The 20,201-nt window shown below is 37.9% G+C and overlaps 1 protein-coding gene across 9 annotated transcripts in view; it reads right to left on the reverse strand.

The window, feature by feature from the left end:
- The window catches only part of CACNA2D1 (calcium voltage-gated channel auxiliary subunit alpha2delta 1), a 506,784-nt gene that overhangs the window by 74,412 nt on the left and 412,171 nt on the right, over positions 1-20,201 (reverse strand). For 8 of the 9 annotated variants that reach the window (XM_047694238.1, XM_047694237.1, XM_047694235.1 and 5 more), the window contains exons 11-12: positions 14,748-14,906; positions 8,642-8,746 (exon numbers count right to left, since the gene is read on the reverse strand). In XM_047694238.1, the coding sequence (XP_047550194.1) occupies positions 8,642-8,746; positions 14,748-14,906 (264 nt within the window). Of the gene's footprint in view, positions 1-8,637; positions 8,747-14,747; positions 14,907-20,201 lie in introns of all 9 variants that reach the window. The other variant, XR_007121393.1, reaches the window with a different exon arrangement.

Raw genomic sequence — 20,201 nt, forward strand, 5'->3', positions numbered from 1 at the left:
GAAAATTATAAGTTCAATCACTATTAACCATGGTAATGAGGATGAGGAGGAAGAGGACTACAAGTTCTACTGTCAAATTATCAGATTTCCACGGGGTTACATTTTCCATGAGTGAGACACTAGCCTACTATGCCTCAAAAAGAACTAAAAATAACTCGAAATGACACCTTTCTAGAAGAACAAATTTGGCTTGCTTTATTACATTTAGCGATGAACTAAAGAAAAGGGGCCAATATAGTCTAAATTCCATTGTGTCCATGAGGTACATTTACATGAAATTTCCTAGGGTCTGACAAAGGCAGGAATTTAATCAAGGACTATTGAATTTGTACAAGCAAGTAACACCAAATCACTTTATAAAGGAAAACGAAATGCAGTAGTCACATAGGTTTTGCATACGTGATCTTATTAAAAAGAACTGAGCGGCTCTTTCTCTCTGGTGTCCTACAGTTTGGGTGGATAACAACATTGATACGTGCCCTGGAATTATGTCAGTTTTTAAAACTTATTAACACCAATTAATATATAATTAACTCACAGTGTCATATAATCTGTGAGTTCACCCTCACAGTGTCAGATTATAAGTAAGTAATTTCTAGTTCTCCTTCCCTCTGCATATGTTTATAGTTCCTGATCAAGGAGGAATAAGCTATGGGCACACTGTATTTCCAAGCAATTTGTAGCTCTGCCAAGACTATCATCAGCCAGGAGGTCAGAAAAGAAGCGATATATGGATTTATTTCACATATTCTTGGGTAACGCCAAATACTTCACTGGCACGAGTAATGGGAGCAGTTGTGAAAAACTACGTGTTGGATGGATTAAACGGAAAGACGCCATCAATGCAAACATTTCTTGTATAAATGCAAACCCTCCTTCCTTATAAGATGATATATACAAAAATGGAACATCAATTCTACTCCACATTCCAAGCATAAGGAAATAAATATTGTTTTAAATGATTATCTTTTAAAAGAAGAACAGAGCTATTATATTTTTCTTAAGTTTACGCATTTCTTGTAGTTGGCCCCCTCAGGAGCTTCTTTACTGCGTATTTACCGATACATCTAACCCATCAGTCAATATCTAGCAACAATGGGCAGCAAGCACTGCCCTAGCCCCAAAGGATTCGAAGGTCCATTTACAGACCGACATAATACCCACTTCATAGAACTTCAAGCCCATCTCATCATCTGATAACGTGAGCGTGAGTCACTAGAACTGTCACCAGTAAGCGTAACACACCAACATAATCTCAAGGCGTGTATCTGTGTTACGCACCCACATGTAACACGTGACAAACATCTTTTTGGTTCTTTACGACCACGTATACAAACCGACGTGACCATTGCATTTGCTTTTCTTTTTAAAGTCGTTTTGTGTTACTAGAACAAATTCCTTCATGGAGGGAAGTTAAGGCTAGTGAACAAATAATTAAAATAACAGAAAAGGGGAATCTGGGAGAACGAAAGAGGACAGACAGAGGACAGACGGTGCTGGCAGTCTGGGCGAAAGGGAGTGCCCACAAAGACTGAGCAGAAAAGATGTCTGCAGAGGCCTGTGGGAAGCGGAATTCTTCATCAGAGAAGCGAGCAGCCTCAGAGAATGCAGAGCAGCGGACTTTTTCTGGTCTAACCATTGAACCCAAACAAAGGGCAATCCTGATTCTAGGTGACAGAATTCTACCTAGAGATTAATTCAGGTGCATCTGCTGTACATTTTCTGTATGTCTTTCTATATACTTTGCAGTTCTTATAGTCCCTAACTTCATTTTTCATTAGACTTTAGATATTAAGTTAAGGATTCTGTAAAATGTGTGGTAGTACTCTCATTGAAACCTGAAGAGAATGTATCTGATAATATTTTCCTTAGTTCAGGGAATGAACTGTCAACAATTTTATATTAAAAGAAACAAATGTAAATAAATCTGTCAGAGAGGAAGACACACACACACACACACACACACACACACACACACACACACACCCCATGCCTGTTAAATGGATCATCTCTCTATTGGCAGGGCCAATGTTACTGGCAATTACTCTTTTCAATTCTATAGTAACTCTGGCATAAATAACATCCTTGATTTTTATGAACAAAGGTACATTTTCTTTTTTTTTCCTCCCTTTTTTTTTTTAAAAAGATTTTATTTATTTATTTGATAGAGATCACAAGTAGGCATAGAGGCAGGCAGGAAGAGAGTGAGGGAAGGAGGCTACCCACTGAGCAGAGAGCCTGATGTGGGGCTCAATTCCAGGACCCCGAGATCATGACCTGAGCGGAAAGCAGAGTAGCTTTAACCCACTGAGACACCCAGGCACCCCACAGGTACATTTTCCATTCTAAAGCTGGAAAACTTTTGGTAACTGTTGAAAGTGGCAAAATACCTAAAAGCAAACTTTTTTTAGAGCAGTGCATTTGTTAAATGGTATTACATATTTTACAAATCTGAATGCCACATATATTCAAACATTGCTTCCAAAGGTTTCATTCTTGCCTGGGAGGAGCCAGGCAGGGACAGGAGAGAAGGCAACAAATTACTTTCCTTACCATCTTTTGAAAAATTAATTGACTATGTTCACTGTTACTATATAAAACATAGGCAGATTCCATCATTTGTAACTTGCTTTAGATATTTGTTGGCTACAGATTATTTCTTTCTACCATGGATCTGACACAAAAATAGGAAAGACATCCCTTATCACTTTCTAAATAATTTTTAAAAAGTAACAATGCATCTCTTGTCAGCCTCTTACAATTTTAGCTATGCATTCTTTATTTGAAATCAGTCTGTCATAGTTCCTATTTGCTCCTCTTATTCAATTTACTCATTATTTTGAAACTTTGGTTTTATAAATTCTTGATGCTTTTGCATTTCTTGATTACTTCCGAGAATTAAGCTAAGAATTCGAGGACGGTTTTCTACCGGACTAGAAGATCTTCAGTGTGTATGGCTAAGCGTATGGCTAACCGATCTTTCTGCTATTCTACAGAAAATCAAGTATCTTTAATTTCGCTGGGCCTGGAAATTATCTTTCAACTCTGTGTCTGGTTTCACTTTCCTTTACTCATTTGTTTGGACTTTATGATAGAGTTCATTTTAGTTTTGGCACCATTTTTAAGGAAGTGTCATACACATGGGTGAACCCTAAGGAACGGCATTGCTGCAGGTAAAGATTATAAAGTGAACGCATTTTAATATGGAACAGCTGTGTGAGGAGATTAACACGGACTCCGTTTTAAAGCTGTACGTATCTATAATCAGTCAGATTAATTCCCAAGAGTAATGCATTTCGAAAGAACCCAAACATTTTGTTCTAATTCTCCAACCTTTTGGCCTCATTAAATTGTGCTGTTTATCTGCAGCCTCATTCATCAGCTCTCTGGATGGACGTACCTCGGCACACCTACCTGGGCTGCTCAGAGTGATTTCTAATGTCATCGGGATGACAAATGAATGTAAATGAAGCATTTAGCAACAACGCTGATGCCAAGCAAAAGGCTTGGGGGGAAAGGCAGAATTCAAAGAGGAGTTTCCAGATTTTTCTTTTAAAGCTCATCCAACTTTCTTTATGACTTGGTAATTTTGCTACTTTGAGAGCCGCAAGTGAACTTTGTTGTTGAAGAATAGGTTTTAACATAAAGCTCTAATCACATGCAGAACTTTTAAGAGTCTTGAAAGTTTTTATTTTATTCAACCTATCAGATTTTTACACGCCGGCCATTTGAAAGATAAGGTGGCTGGTGAAAATCTGAGTTGATCAAGTTGTCATGTAACAAATATTAATTTTCCAAGTAGGGGACTGGTCTGTCATACATGGTTCTAGATAGTTTCACTGTAAACATCTTTGTGGCAAGCAATTTCACTCCAAACATCTGACTGCATAAGTATTGGCTTTAAGACAATTTTGCTATAGAAGATAAAATCACAAGAAATTAAATAACATCATTTATTTACAAAGATTTTAAAAGACCTTTCTTGTGAGATACAAAATACTTGAATACATTCAAAATGTATACTGCAGATTCAGAGCAATGCTGCAAATCTCACTGCTTTTATTCTGCGGGTTATACCTAAGCACCGGTCTTTAAAGTCTTTCATTCTTACTGTTAATATTTTTCTGTGATTTTGTTGGCTTGTTCATTTGTCTCATCCGTCGGCATCAGGCTTTTTTTTTTTTCTCTTTTTGCTAAGATCTCTTCCTTCACCTTGTGACAGGTAACAGTCTCCAAACACTAGGATGCCTATCTGTCACTAAGCTTTGTATTTATTTTATTTTTTTATTTTTTTTGTATTGTGAAAGCATTCTCCACAGTTGTTCTTTCCTTGCATACTGGTACATGTCCAGTGCTAGACATTCTAAAGTTCTATAGGAAATGTGTATACACCAGTATGAAGGCTAACATTTCTGCCATACAGAAATAGGAGTACAATCCATAAATGCAGCATGCATCAATAGAGAAAAGAAATCAAACTATCAAACCAGTTTGAGAAACCAAACTGTCGAACTGATCTGTCAATTTTTTAATTTTAATTTTATTTTATTATTATTTTTTTAATTTTCTTTTACAGCAAAATTGCCTTATGACCATTTAGTTATAAGGTGAAAATGTTTGCAATGAAAATGCTTGTGGCAAAGATGTCTATGGGAAAAATGCTTATGGCAAAACTACTGAACATTCTGTATCATACACAACCTTATGTGACAAAGATAGTCAATTATCAGTATCTGTGGGATTCAATCTTCTCACAAGGTGTGGGACAGTGGAATTCTGAATATGGAGAAGTTATAAAGGGGTCCTCAAGTTCATCCAAAACCATCTGAATTCATATTTGAAGACAGTGAAAAAATTTTCTTTTATATATATATATATATATATATATATATATATACACACACATACAACACACACACATATGTATGTGTAAAATTATATACATATAAGATACGTATATACATATGTAAGAAATTTTTATATAAGACATTTTTTCACGGTCTTCAATTATATTCAGATAGCATACATGCTATCTTCAGTTTGTACATATACCTACACACTATATGCATACATTGGCCTTTCATATAAACAATTAACTATGTAAATGGTATCTTGACAAAATACAGATCTTCTCAAAGGTCTAACTGACTTAAAAGTTGTCATCTGGTATCCTCTATCTTCACTGTTAGTGGATATAGAACTTGAAAATACCAAGAGATGAAATTTTTGCTTAACAAAGGTTTCCCACATTAGGAAATATGGTAAGCCATTGAGCAAAACAGGAGAGAGCAAAAGAAATGGGGAACAGCAATGTTCCCATAAATAGAATTCCTGTTTGCTCAAATCAGAAATCTATGATCTGTATCTCTTTGTCCCTTCTTTTTCAAGGATCTCTATCAGTTATTATTTCTCGATTTTGCATCTATAAGCTTTCCCCGTGTGTGTATCCCTTTACTAATCTGTAACATAGACTAATGAATTAGCTCTTCCATTCTTAAAAATACATATATGTGTATATACATCCATACCTGCATATCTAAACAACCTGACCTAGAGTTGATGGTCTTACTTTTCCCCCAATATTTCTTAGCAAATTTGCAAGGATTTTGGAGGAAAAAAAGGACTTTATATCCAGATTTCTATTTCCTCACCTCTCCCTTACTTCTCAACCACCTGTTGGCTTTTAATCATATACCTTTATATAAAAAAACGCATGCCAAAGTAACACACATGGTCTCTTGTTTGTGGAGATACAATGGACAGAGAGGATGCCTGTTTAAAATAGAGAGAAATGTGTGTGGCTCTACCTGTGTATGTAGGTAAGCATGTATGTGTAAGTGTGCTCATCACAGAACTTTCTACAGCCACTGAAAGTAGAATCACAGAACCAATAAAGTATGTAATTCCAAGAACATCTTCATTTTTATGTTAGGTAAAAATAGCATTTAATTGCAGAAACTAAGTGCAATTCATTTCCAAAGTTGCTTTTTGGCTTTAATAATGCTGTGTGGCCCTAAGTGTCCATAAAGCACAGGAGTCACTACATGAGCAGACAAACAGCAGGATCGTTAAGACTAGATTCATCAGTTTTGCAGAAGTGAATGTGATCGGATTCATTTATTATGTGGTTTAGGATGTCACAAAATGCTTTGTTTAAAAACTTAAGTTTCTGTAAAAGGTGAAGGGGGATGAGAAGCAGTGTTTCAAGACATTAATATGGGAGGGGATAGCCTGGGACATCCTCCAAGGGGCAATCACTGCCCTGAATTTTGAAAAATGATATCTTAGATTAATGCACCCACATCTTCCCATGACCGTTAACTCTGATAATGTTTTTTTAAAGATTTTACTTATTTATTTAACAGAGAGAGAGAGCACAAGTAGGCAGAACAGCAGGCAGAGGGGAAGGATCCCTGCTGAGCAGAGAGCCCGATGCGGGGCTCAATCCCAGGACCCTGAGTTCATGACCTGAGCCGAAGGCAGAGACTTAACCCACTGAGCCACCCAGGCATCCCTCTGATAATTTCTTAGAAAGAACTATTCCTAACATCAAGTTATCATTTGAAAGTATTCAGTCAATGGTTAAATTTATTAACTTTTTCAAAAGAAATGGTATCTCCATACAATTAAAATCAGTAGGTATTTAGGAAACAACAACAACAACAACAAAACACGAAAAGCCTCAACCAATGCAGTAAAACTTATGTCATGACATAACAGACAGCATATATAGTATTCAAAGAGCTCCGTGTTAAAAAGATTTGTGATTAATTTGAAGTTATATGTGTGTGTATGGTTTTAATTCTTCAATCATATTCCAATCACATATAGGCTAAAAAGCACCTGAGTATTTCAAAGTGTCCCAAAAATTTTCATCAACACTGTACCAAATTATTCACAGCACTGTGTCTGCAAAACTATCTAAATATATTAATTCACCTTTTTCCTCTCGCCTTTTAGTTTTTGAAATGCATATAAAACCGTCCACTAGACTAGCTCATAATGAACCACACCTTTCTAAATGGTGAAAAGTTCAATTAAAAGCAAAGTAAATTGGCATTTTATTCAGAAGAGACTTCTGGATACATATGTGATTTCTTCTGGAATTTGTTAAACACAAAAAAATAATTTATATCACCTTTTTTTTTTTAACGGAGCCTTAACATTTTAAAAAAACCAAGTTGAGAATCATTCTCTTATCACATGCCAAGAGTTAGTAAGAAAGATGAAATAAGCTGATGGCGGGATTGCCAGAGGAACAGTCGCCATTGATATTCTCCACAACAGCAGCAGTTTTCACTACATGGAAGGACATTCAAAAGAGGTCTCCCTACAATACTTTCCTCTGCAGTTAAACGAGCAACGAAAAAAAGACATTCCACCCTCCAAACACTTGTCTTCAGATTCTTTATTAAATACCGAAATAGAACATTTTTTACACACCATACAAATAATCTAAGATATTTTCTTGAAACTGTACAACTGAATGAAGGTAATCTCATTTAAAGTAGTGTTGGGAGACCAGAAGGGGAAGGGGGAATGGTCATCATCACCACCCCCTCATCAGCCGTAGACCCCCAAAAAAGAGGTACTTTGCATTTGCAACAGAAGATGCCTACTTAACTACTTCAGCAGGAGAGTTTCTCCTTGCCCAGCAACAAGCTCAGCCAATAACAAAATATCTCAACTCAGCCAATGAGAAACCATCACCACCCTGACCTCTGGCTTTCTTCCAATGGACTTTTGCTCAAAGCAGCTTTTCACTGACTTCCTCTTTTTTTTTTTCCTATAGCGTAGTGTTCCTTTTCTTTGATATGGGCACTGGCCTATGGCATGCCACGGTTCACATGTCCTGTGATGGAATTTTTCTGCTATTCCTGAATAAACCCATTTTGCTGGTAAGAGAACTGGCTATTTTACTTTTAAGGTAGACAAAAATAAAAAGGATTTCAAATAAGGATATAGTTTTTGCTGTTATAAATTGATTTATTTGTAAATCAACAGAACAATGTCTGTTAAGATAATTTTTAGGCATCTGTAGGAAGTTTTAGTATTATTATAATCTTTAATAATTAAATGATCATAAATTTATCCTAGAAAAGCTCAAACTGTTTCTATTTTTCTGTTCTCTTCTGGTTATTCTCTTCCTATAACAGTTTTTATATAGAATTTATATATAAGAATCAAATAGGATTTCATAGGTCCAAATTATTTTATTAATAAATTAGATGTAAAGTCATTATGAATCACATAAAAACATAATTCTTAATCATTCTGTAATTTAGCCAGTGGTTTATAATCTATGATCTGTATGACTTGATAATTGGCACACTAATATCCCTTCTTACTACCCCTGCCTGATGGTCTCTTTAACAACCACCTACATTGACATTAAGATTAGAATAATATAAAATTGGGTTGGCTGAATAGCTTAGTTGCTTAGGTTAAGCATCTGCCTTTGGCTCAAGTCATGATCCCAGGATCCCGGGATCGAGCCCCATGTCAGGCTCCCTGCTCAGCAGAGGAGACTGCTTCTCCCTCCCCATCTGCCTACCACTCTGCCTATTCTCTCACTGTCCAATAAATAAATAAATAGAATCTTTATAAAAAATAAAATAAAATACTATAAAATTGTACTCACTTTTTTGTCTTTGTTGTATTTGGCAAATATCTCCTGGGCTCTCTCTTCTCCTCCGTCCGTGAACAACATGATAATCTTATTGCAGTTGGCTCTGGAAACATTATACTGTAAAGAAAACAAAAGAATGTATATCATTCACAATAAAAGGTAAAGAATATAAAACAATACATAATGAACATAAATAAGTTGCAGGTAGTGGGTAACATCTGTTCAGTAAGTGTATTCTAAAGAACCACTTCTGAGATCAGAGCAGGCCCATCCCTACGAGGGCCTCCTCCCGTCCTCCCATCATCCGTAGGTCTCACTTCCTTTGTGTCTGTGATCAAATGTCACCTATCATTGAGGACTTGACTGAAAACTATGTTTTAAAGGGCCATGTCTCTCCCAGATTGTATTTTCCCTCATAGCATTTACATGCTTTTATGTACACATTATCTATTTTGTTTGTTTATTGCTAGCTTCTGCTGATTAAATCTAAGTGCCAAAAGGACATGAAGGTTTGTTTGTTTAAGATTTTATTTATTTACTTGACAGAGATCACAAGTAGGCAGAGAGGCAGGCACAGAGAGTGGCGGGGAAGCAGGCTCCCCGCTGAGCAGAGAGCCCAATGTGGGGCTCAATCCCAGGACCCTAGGATCATGACCTGAGCTGAAGGCAGAGGCTTTAACCCACTGAGCCACCCAGGCTCTCCGAAGGTTTGTTTTTTGATCAAGAGCCTAGCATATAATAACCTCTCCATGGTTGATTAATAAATAGATTTAAATTAATGGTTATTATGTCAATTTCATGCCCTTATAATTTGTACCAGAAACAGTGTGAACGAAAAATGTGCATACCCACCCACATTTATTTTCAACCCATTTGAAAACATTTCTGCTCCCTTTCATTCCTCTTCATCCTACTTTATTCACTTTACCTTTCCAAAATTATAAACTCGTAGTTGATCCCTAACACCCAATGCTCTTACATCTTTGTAAATGCCAATACCTAATCCCAGAATATCCTGCTATCTTCTCTCAATCCACACACGTACTCTAACTCTAAAAGACTCAATTCCGGTGGCAAATCCTCTCATAAACTTTAAGGTCTCCAAAGAGTCAGACATAGGAGAACAATGGATTAGCACCAAAGGGCCACTAAAATGAACAACTAATTTAGAAAGGTAGACTCTGAAGTTCTGAAATTACAGTCTCAAACGTCTACTGTGGTGGAATGTGTTTGCAAAAACTGTTCAGAATAAAAGATTACACTAATTTATGAATGCTCAGCTTCTTTGAGAATGTCAAGGCTCCGGCTCAGTACTATTCACTGGAGGTATAATGCAAGTCAAATCTGTAATTTTAACTTTTTTTTTTTAAATTTTTTTAAAAGATTTGATTTATTTATTTATTTGACAGACAGAGATCACAAGTAGGCAGAGAGGCAGGCAGAGAGAGAGGAAGAAGCAGGCTCCCTGATGAGCAGAGAGCCCCATGTAGGGCTCCATCCCAGGACCCTGAGATCATGACCTGAGCAGAAGGCAGAGGTTTAACCCACTGAGCCACCCAGGTGCCCCTAATTTTAACTTTCTAATAGCCACATTAATCAAAGTATGAAGAAATCTCTGAAATTAATTTTACTAACATATTTTATTTAACCCAGTCATCCAATATGTTGTCAATTCAACATGAAATCCATATCAAAATTATTGAGATAATTTGCATTTTTTTCTTTCATAATAGCTCTTCAAATTCTGGTGTGTATTTTACATTTACAACACATTTTTCAATTCAGACAAGGCACAATTTTAAGCCTCAATAAGCCACATGGGATTGTGGTTACCATACTGGACAGCACCGGCCTTGGCCTTTAAATGAGAAATATTTTTGAAAAAAAAAAATGTTAATTCTTAAGTAGTGTTTAGGCTTATTGAAAGACTATACCCTATCTTACTTTTCAAAGAAGATAAATCCCATTTCCCATTGTAAAAGTTAGTCAAGACAATATTACACTCTAGTGATGAAAAGATCCTGTTTCATATAATCTCACCCCATTGATTAGGCCATTAGAACATTGGCAGTTAAAGCTGTTAACCAAGTATTGTGAAAACCCAAGTATTAAATATTACAATTTGTCACATTCAAGCATAGTTCTCATCTGTGAAGAAAGCCATCTGAAAATTTGACTATAAAAAAAGTTACATATTTTATCATCAAAATACCTCTGTGAAAAAACATTGAAATCCCTTAACTAAAATTAATTTCTTTGATGATTTCTTTTTATCTGCCTACATAATATGTACCTAAAGGGCTGTTACAGAAAAGTGATTAAGCAAGAATTTTACATAAGGACTTGGTTTCATTTTTGGAAGTAGTGGGGGCAACAGGGTTAATAAACACAAGTACCAGTGTAAGTAAGCACATTGGGTCTTGCTGATCAGTCGTGTAATTAAAATAATAATGTTTCCCCAGAGAGAGAGAGAGAGAGAGAGATGTTAGGACATACACAAAAGGGGGAATAAAGAAATGTTTCGTTTTCAATGCGATCTTTCCCAGGAGTAGCCTCCTTAGTAGATGTGTGATAGGCAAATTCAACAACCAGTCAGAGGATTTGCAATTTTCTAAAGAATTACACAATTCTAACAATTATGTTATGGTTTGTAACAAACTGAGCAAAGGAAAGAACTTGGCTATTTCAATAAAATGACTAGTAGAGTTGGTAATTTGCTTTAATACGTTATTTCATAACAAATCATGTTAAGTGTATCCCTGTGTTTCCCAGTATCACCGTGCAGACACGACACAGCACACCAGCTACCATTTATGGACTTAATAAAATGTTTTTTGAAAAATAAATTTTGGTTTATTTGTAATATTTTACGAAGTGCCATCTGAGGACTAACTCAAATCCCAGTTTAAGGTGTACCATGCGATAAGTGATACATTTAATCCTATTTGATACTGCTTCAGGGATCTTAATGATAAACCTTACAAGGACAAACAAGAACAAGAGAATGATATTGTGTGACAAGAAGACTGCAAGTATTGGAAATAGGTAAGAAAATCTGCTTCAACTTTGAATAAGGCTAGTAATGACATCTGGGAAAATTATTTTTTTTTAAGATTTTATTTATTTATGTATTTATTTATTTAAGAGAGAGAGAGAGAGAGTGAGCAGGAGAAGGAGCAGAGGGAGAGGGACAAGCAGTCTCCACGCTGAGCACACTGCTCATGCCTGGGCTCAATTCTATGAGTCTAGAATCATGAGTCAACTGCTTAACCTACTGAGCCACCCACGCACCCCTGGGAATTATTTTAAAATGACGAACGGGGGCACCTGGGTGGCTCAGTGGGTTAAACCTCTGCCTTCAGCTCAGGTCACGGTCTCAGGGATCAAGCCCGCTTCAGGCTCTCTGCTCGCCCCGGAGCCTGCTTCCCCCGCTCTCTGTGCCTGCTGCTTTGCCTGCTTGTGATCTCTCTCTGTGTCAAATAAATAAATAAAATCTTTATTAAAAGTAAAATAAAGAATAGCAATATATAAGGGTTATGTGGAAAGCAGAACATGAGACTTATTTCAGGAATAACTGAGAACACATTAAAAATCATTTACAACTGGCAGTAGAGGTAGTGTGAGAGGCCAAGTGGAGTTAAATCATATTTAATCAGCAACTCAGAGTGAATCTGGGAGTTACTGTGGCCTCTCTAATGAGACAGCCTCGGAAATAGTACACGAGGCTTGAGACCCCTAATCATTTCACAACTGAAACCTGAATACGAGGGAGTGAAGTGACACAATTAACAATACCAAGAAGGGTCATCAAAATGCCACAATCTAGAAAAACCTGATTGGCTCAAAAGAAAAAGAACTTCTATGAAAAAACCCACAAACTTCTATTTCTTTACTGCAGAAAGAATACATTGTCATCGAATAGTTCATTACATCTGAATCTCCAAGTTCTGAGTTTTCGTCCTTCTAGTTAACCAACATACACCCTTTAATAAACTTACGCATTTTACCAAAGAGAATTCCCCCTGGAAACTGCAACGGTGAGCTGCTTGGCTTCCTGGTCTCCTTACTTGCTTATATAACACTACCTAATAAATAACCACCACCTCAATGTCCACATAACTGAAACTGAGCTTTTCCTACCCTCAGAGTCCCTCTCTAGAGTCCTGTGTCACTAGCCACCAAGGATTCGAGTCCAGAGAACCATCCCGTTAGTTACCGTGTCACTCTCCTTAACCTTTCTTTGCTTTGACTCCAACACCAGGACTTGTAACTTCAACTCCAACACCAGGAGAGCTTAACTTAGAACACCCATTAGACCACGCCATTCTCATATTATCAACTTTTCATTTGCTCCTAAACACCTCATTAACTGATACCTCATGGCCTTTTTATTTCCCTCACAGCTCCTATATTGCTATGTCCCGGACTTGGGGAAGCACCTGCCACTTTCTCAATGTGCCAAGACGTCTCCTACGTCTGTGCCTTTGTCCATGTCATTCTCTTTATCTGACATGATTTTCCCTCTCTCATCTACCTGCCTAAATTCTACTCACTCTTCAAAATCCTGTTTTCAAGAAAATGCCCACTTTCCTCCTTTGGGTAAGTCGAACCCCTCTTTGGTGCCACTCAAATAAACAGACTCTGATTATGCCCCATAACAGTATTGACACACTGTTCTAGGAATGATCATTAACCGTGCCATGCTGTACATTCTTACGATCAGACAGTCTGCTTTACCTCTGCTATTCTAGCACTGGTAAAATGACAGGAAACTGTGAGGCTTCCAATAAATACCGGCTGAATGAATGAATGGAGGAAGCAACCAGTCAGATATCCTGAAAACTCTTTGAGAAGTTTACTCAGGGAACAGCAAAGTAGGATTCGCAGATAAGACCACGTGTAAGGGCTTATTCAGTGACTCAGCAAATATGGTATGAATTCCAAGTTCACCCTCTACCAGACATGTGCTAGGCATTAACTATAGTCATAATGATCAAGACACCAGTATCGAGCCAACAACCCACGCTCACATGGGGTTTGCTATGTGCCAGGTTCTGTGGACAATCCTACCTACATCCCTCTGAGGTATGTGCCACGGTATAAGGGAGGAAACTGAGGTGGAGAAAGTTTAGGTCCGCACTTTCAACCACCACAGTAATACTGCTTCATGAGAGATAAAAAAGCTGAATGATAAGTCCCGCGTTGAAGAGTTCAAAATGAAACAGACGACAAAGCCATTTGAGAACAGGAGTCTGGGGTGTGAGATACACGCTCTCATATGGGGCAGAAAGTAGGCATGCTGGAACGTGAGAGTCTGAACGGAGATATCAGTGGGTGATTTGTTTGGGGGGCGGATTGTCACTGAGGAAGGAATTCCTTCTCTGTTATCTTATGTCCTCTTCACTTTTCATGTCTGTCATTTGGACCTTTCTGTACATTAAGAAACAACTACAAGAAACAAGTAGATGTTTAAAACTAAAATATTCGGGTGCCCGGGTAGCTCAGTCAGTTAAGTGGCTGCCTTCAGCTCTGGTCATGATCCCAGGGTCCTGGGATCGAGCCCATGTTGGGCTCCCTGCTCAGTGGAGAGCCTGCTTCTCCCACTCCCTCTGCCTGCCACTCCCCCGACTTGGGCTCCCTATCTCTCTGTCAAATAAATAAAATCTTTAAAAATAAAAAAATAAAAAAATTAAAAAAACTAAAATATTTCCACCAGCCATTGGAGGATTTGAAAACACCAGTCTCCAGATAAATACAGTAGCGATTGAGAGAACAAAGTGAAACAATAGTCTACATATGTCAACTAAGTTGGAAGTGTTTATACAAAATGAAATAATTATCTTACAAATGTGCTTCTTATACAGTTTTAAAAGATGATGGAAGAAAAGATATAAAAGAAAAAGAATGTCTATATTTTGTATGTTTTTTGAATTTTGGATTTAAAAATAAAAGTAGTTCAAAGATTTCTACTGCCAAGACACATCTGCTTTTAAATTAAATGAAAACCAGCACAGTTATGTAACTCATAGTGACTGATGGTAGTAAGTACCAGCATATTGAAATTCAGATGCCGTGACTCAGTAATAAGAGAGAAAAGGGGGGCGATATGGATACTTACATTAAGCAGCTGTTCAAAAGCAAAACTAAAGCCTTTCTTATAGTCCGTGATTCCTTTTGCTGTGATATTATTCACTGCGTCTTTCAGCACTTTCTTATTTCTCACATTGGCTTGGACAAGGTGCTGAAAACAGCTCACGTCCTGGGCATTGCTGTTAAACTGTGAAAGACAGAAAAGTAAATATATAAATGGACATGAAAATCAATCACATCATCTTATTTGAATCTGTGGCCTGTACGTCCCAGTCCTGTTGCGTTGTTTCTATCTCACAAAGTGAGTAAATTGAGAACAAAAGCTCACTAAGGATCAAGCAGCAATTTTCACCCGAGCCCCCCACTCCTAGCGCAACCGTGAGCCGGTCACTCAGCTTCCTGAAGCTTAGTTTCTCTGATTATAAATTTGGGACTTGAATTACATAAGGCCCCTTTCAGCTCTCAAATTTTCTGAGCCTTTAGAGGGAGGGAAAAAAAAAAGCCATCAAACAATGACATGTATTCAGAATCCCAAAAAAGATATGGTGATATGTGGCCGGGTTCAAGGACAAACTAACCACTTGCTTGCCTTTCTTAAGGAGGAGCTGGGTGAAAAAGCCAGAAAGTCGATGACAGGAACCAGATTTTAGTAATCCTCAACTGTGATGGTACAGTCTTTCCCCCGGGGTTAACCCGGGAAAGTAAGGTTAAAAGAATCAGGAACAGCAGGTGGCCTTTTAGACCTGCTCGCTCTAGAGCGTCTACGCAGAAGGCAGGGCAATGACGGAGGCGAGGCCAAGGACAAGCAGATCCTTGCAGACCGGGATGGCTGTGAATGATGAAGGCCTGAACAACCAGGAGGCTGCAGGAGGAGAGAGCGTCAAACCTGATGCGTGTCCCAGCGTGAACATTTAAGAGTCATCACCGACGTTAGTATCACCAACCCTATAAAAAGTATTCATGGAGTTCACTGGGTATTTCCAAAAAAAGCTAAGAACAACGAGTTCTGCAGGGAGATCCAGGGCACTGAGATGAGTGGAAACATCCCATCTTTTATTAGCTCTGCTATTTGTATGAGCCCTGTAGGCTCTCGGGGCTGAGTGTCACGTCGGCCAAATGAGGATGATAATAAGACCATGCCTGCTAGGAGGTAGGGGGCAGGCCAGATGAAATCCTGGAGATTTTCTCAAAAATGTATCATTAAACGATTTTAATGGGTGGATCACAAACCGAAATGTAAATTTTATAACTGATTACATATTCTTATAAATATAACAAGTGTTCCTTTTTTCTCTGAAAATCAATGAAGCTTAATTATAAGGTGCACCGCACATTTCATCAATTCAGCAAGCAAAAATTTACTGTCAGCCTGTTACAGGTCAAGAATTGTGGCAGGTGACAGTTCTGTGCCTTCAGGCATTAGGTAGATTATGCACAAACATACACACACGCATGTATGTAAGTGCCTATATGGTGCCTACTAGGTGTTGGGTTTACTCTACAAATATTAATCATTTCCGCTTTGTAAATGCCCTACAAGGCACGTATTATTACTATTCATGAAGAAACGTAGGCATTGGGGGGTTAAAGAACTTGCCCACCTTCCTAGGGCACATAGGACATAGAGTCAGGCTCAGACTAGCACTGTGACATAAGGGTATGGGATTTTAACTATTCCTGCAGAGTATCTTAACATATTACAACACATTATGAGTAGTTCTGTAAAGCAACAGAGTTTTATTCCCCAGGAGACAATATCACAAGTGGATTCCAGTTTGGACCGTGAGTAGTCAGGGGAAAATCCGCATGAGAAATGGCATTTCCTGTGATTCCAAAGAAGTGTTTCATTGAAGACTATGGAGGAAGAACATTCCAGACAAACAGAACAACAAAAGGAAAGCCTTTTAGGGATGTATAAAGAAAGAGAGTTTAGCTCAGTCACACGTGAGTGAGGACAATGACATAAAATGTGTTTGGGGAGGGAGGCGGGCTAGTCGTGCAGGGTCCAATAGAAATGCTAAAGAACCGTGCTTTGAATTTCTGTCAAAAGGCAAGTCACAGAAAGATTTTAAGCCACAGAGAAAATAATTTAATGTAAAAATTTAAGAGATCATGTAAGTTGCTATTTGGGAAATGGATTTAAGGTGAGCAAAATTCAAAGGAGAGAAAATAATTAGAAGGCTATTATAGGAATCTAGCTCAATATAATAAGTGGCTTTGGCATGTCTGGAGATGGTCAGAAAAGAAGGGGCTGTACATTGATTTGGGAGAAAGGATCCACAGCGTGTGGTGGTAGACCGGGGATGTGGCTGAGTAACAGCCTAGTACCAGGAATGCCGTGCAGGTGTCTGATACGGGTGTCAGGATGGCCAGAGGACTAGAGCAGTGATGGGCTCGGGGACACTTGAGGAAGAGGCAGGAGAAGCACAGAGTTCAAGTGAGGGTGAGTTTTCAATACAGGTGAGACATGTAAATGGTGAAGTCAGGCCATTATAGCATTTGAAGTATGAGACTCAAGGTATACCTGGATGGCTCAGTAGGTTAAGGGTCTGCCTTTGGCTCAGGTCATGATCTCAGGGTCCCAGGATAGAGCCTGCATCTGGTTCCCTGCTCAGTGGGAAGTCTGCTTCTCCCTCTCCCATCTCCCCCGTCCCCCACTTGTGCGCACGCTCTCGCTCTCGCTCTCTCTCTCTCTGTCAAATACACAAGCAAAATCTTTAAAGCATGAGCCTCAAAAGAAGTCTTGGCTAAAGATTTTAAAAAGAGAAAAGTAGAAGGCTTCAATATAGAAGTATGGTGTAAAGCCATAGACATAAAAGGAAAACAGAGGAGTCCCTAAGTAAACTTCGTATAAGTAAGCTCCTGTGGAGGCAGGAAGGAAATCAAGAGACTGGGCTGTTTGGAATGATGAGAGAGAGAGAAAAAAGAAAGAATAGTATTAGTGAGAAAGATAGTGCTGTTCAGATACAAAGATGCAAAATTCAAAGTGTCCACAGAAGTCAAACGTGTTACACGGTCAGTGTCCGGGGAGAGGGGCAGGGCAGAGCCCACTGGAATGCTGAGAAGCACATGGGAAGTGGTGGCCAGTGCCGTCTTCAAAGTGCCTTGGCTGGGAAACAAAGAAGTAAAGAGGTGGGTACCTCTGAGGGAGAACCTGGGGTCAAGGAAAGGCTGCCTTAAAGTGCAAGGTCACTAGAGCAAAAGAGTACTGATATTGAAGAGTGAAGGAGGAAAAGATGCAGGAAAAGAGAAAAGAGGTAAAATATACAGTTCTTGTGAAGGTAGGGAAGGACAGACAGCCGGCGTGTGGAGTGACCCTTGAATGGGTATCAACTTCATTGATCTGAAGAAGACGAGTGGGAGCGGAGTATAGGCGCTGCTGGTGTATACATAGATTTGGGGTTGAAAAGGTGATGGTTACTGCCTGCCTTGCTGTTCACTGAGGACACAAGCCACAATCAAGGTAAAGGAAGAAGATGGAAGGTTTGGAGAGAGTGGAGATAAAACAAGAAGGAAAATATCCTGCACAGATACATAATTTGAATTCTTTCTTATTTTTACTTTGAACACTATTTTCAGTTATATCCTACATAGGAATAAAAAGCTCTAATATGTTTCCGTGCTGTTTTCCATAAATTTGAATGTTGGAAACGTAGTATCGTCAGTTCTAAATTCCACTGCCTCTTTTATTCCATTCTTTGCTAATCTGACACAATCTTACTCTACACATTCTGTTCTGGAAACAAAAGAAGGTGAGAATTCCCATGTCAAAAAGTTAAAAAAAAAAAAAAAGTTTGCCAATGAATCAATAGTAAAATGTCTGACCTTAGAGAATGATTAGAAATGGTTACAGAAAATGTTATTAACTGATTTAAACCAATCATGATAAAATTACAAGTTGTGCAGAAAATGAGCACTAAATAATGTATTGCTCTGAGTCTTTCGGTTGGCCTTGACCCGCTTTTAACACAGAAAAATGAAGCATCTCATTAAGTCGCTTTAACACAAACTGATTAATGTAAATTCAATTCATTAAATACAAATTCAGTGGTGTATAACAGAAATACTACGATTAAACTCATAATAAAACTCATAAATAATGCAGGGCAAGGAACAGCTTATAAAGTCTAAGTCCCCACAGCAAGTCTCACTCTCCTAGGAAAGCAAAGAGAAATTTTACAAGTTCTAAAATAGTGTGTATTTCACAGACATCTCACACTCATCTATCTTTAGAATAGACAAAAAGAACAGGTTTATTTTCACAAGCTGAAACTGCAGTCTTTGGTAACATGTACCTAAATTCTAATTTATAAACCACATATTTAATACACAAATCACTCCTGGTATTAAAAACCTTAGGACAAAAGTTTAATAAGATAGTATTACAAAGCTTTGAAATAGTATATTGTGAGTGAAAATAGATTTAAGGACCCTGGTTTTGTCACCTATTAAGAAAATGCTTTTTTCTAAAAATGTATATTTAACTAACCCCGGAGTCAGAAATCCAAACTAATACCACACTGATTCCTTTCCTGATCCCAGAAAATTCAACCGAGTAGGTGTCTTATAAGAGTCATAGAGAAAAATTTCTGCTAGCATGCTGACAATGCTGACACAGAGAGATGTGTGGGTTAAAGTGAGCATGTGGGGTACAACTCACGCGGAACTTCCTATCCCTACTCCAGCCAATGAACATTCTTTCATTTCCTCCTTCCACATAACACGTTCTTCTACCTACAGCACATCTTTCCCTCAACAGTCTTTCCTTACAAAGGCTTTCATGACCTTTCTTGACTACATCAGACCACCCCATTAAAAGCCCTGCTAGGTCTACATGTATCTTACACAGAACACGACTCCATTAAAATTTCCTGCTTCTTTGTAGACTATTTTGACAGATTCTTCCCTGGCTTCAAAGCACACATACTCAAAGAAAATAGCCATCCCACCATGCAACCTCGGTACTGGGTATATAATAGTATGCCATAAATATTTAACAAGTATATATATGGAGTTTCATTAGACGACAGTGTGAAATGTTGATCAAAATCAAGCTACAGATTTAACATCGTAGAGATATTTTAGCTTTATACTATGTTAAGCTTATATACTCATACATGTAAATATTCTATCCAAACAGATGCTATTAAAATATCCAAACAAAGATGTATGTAAACACCTACTGAAAAGTCTGGCCCATAGATGTTAAATCAAGTCCAACTCTAGCATTTAAAAAATTATTTTAGTAAAAACATAAGTATGCTTATATCACAACAGATTCCTAAATTAATGAGAAAGATTCTGATAAGTGGTATCAGCTTTAGTAAGCCTTAAAGTTCACTAAGAAGACAATGCAAGTATCCTTCAAACACAAAGTTAATGTTTGAAATAATCTCTGAAATAACCATGAACAGTAAATGTCAATGCTTCCGAAGAACCTTCCTATTAAATATCATAGTCAAGTACACACATCCTATTAAAA

The sequence above is a fragment of the Lutra lutra genome, chromosome 11 (genome assembly GCF_902655055.1).
Source record: "Lutra lutra chromosome 11, mLutLut1.2, whole genome shotgun sequence".
In the NCBI taxonomy this organism is placed as follows: Eukaryota; Metazoa; Chordata; class Mammalia; order Carnivora; family Mustelidae; genus Lutra; species Lutra lutra.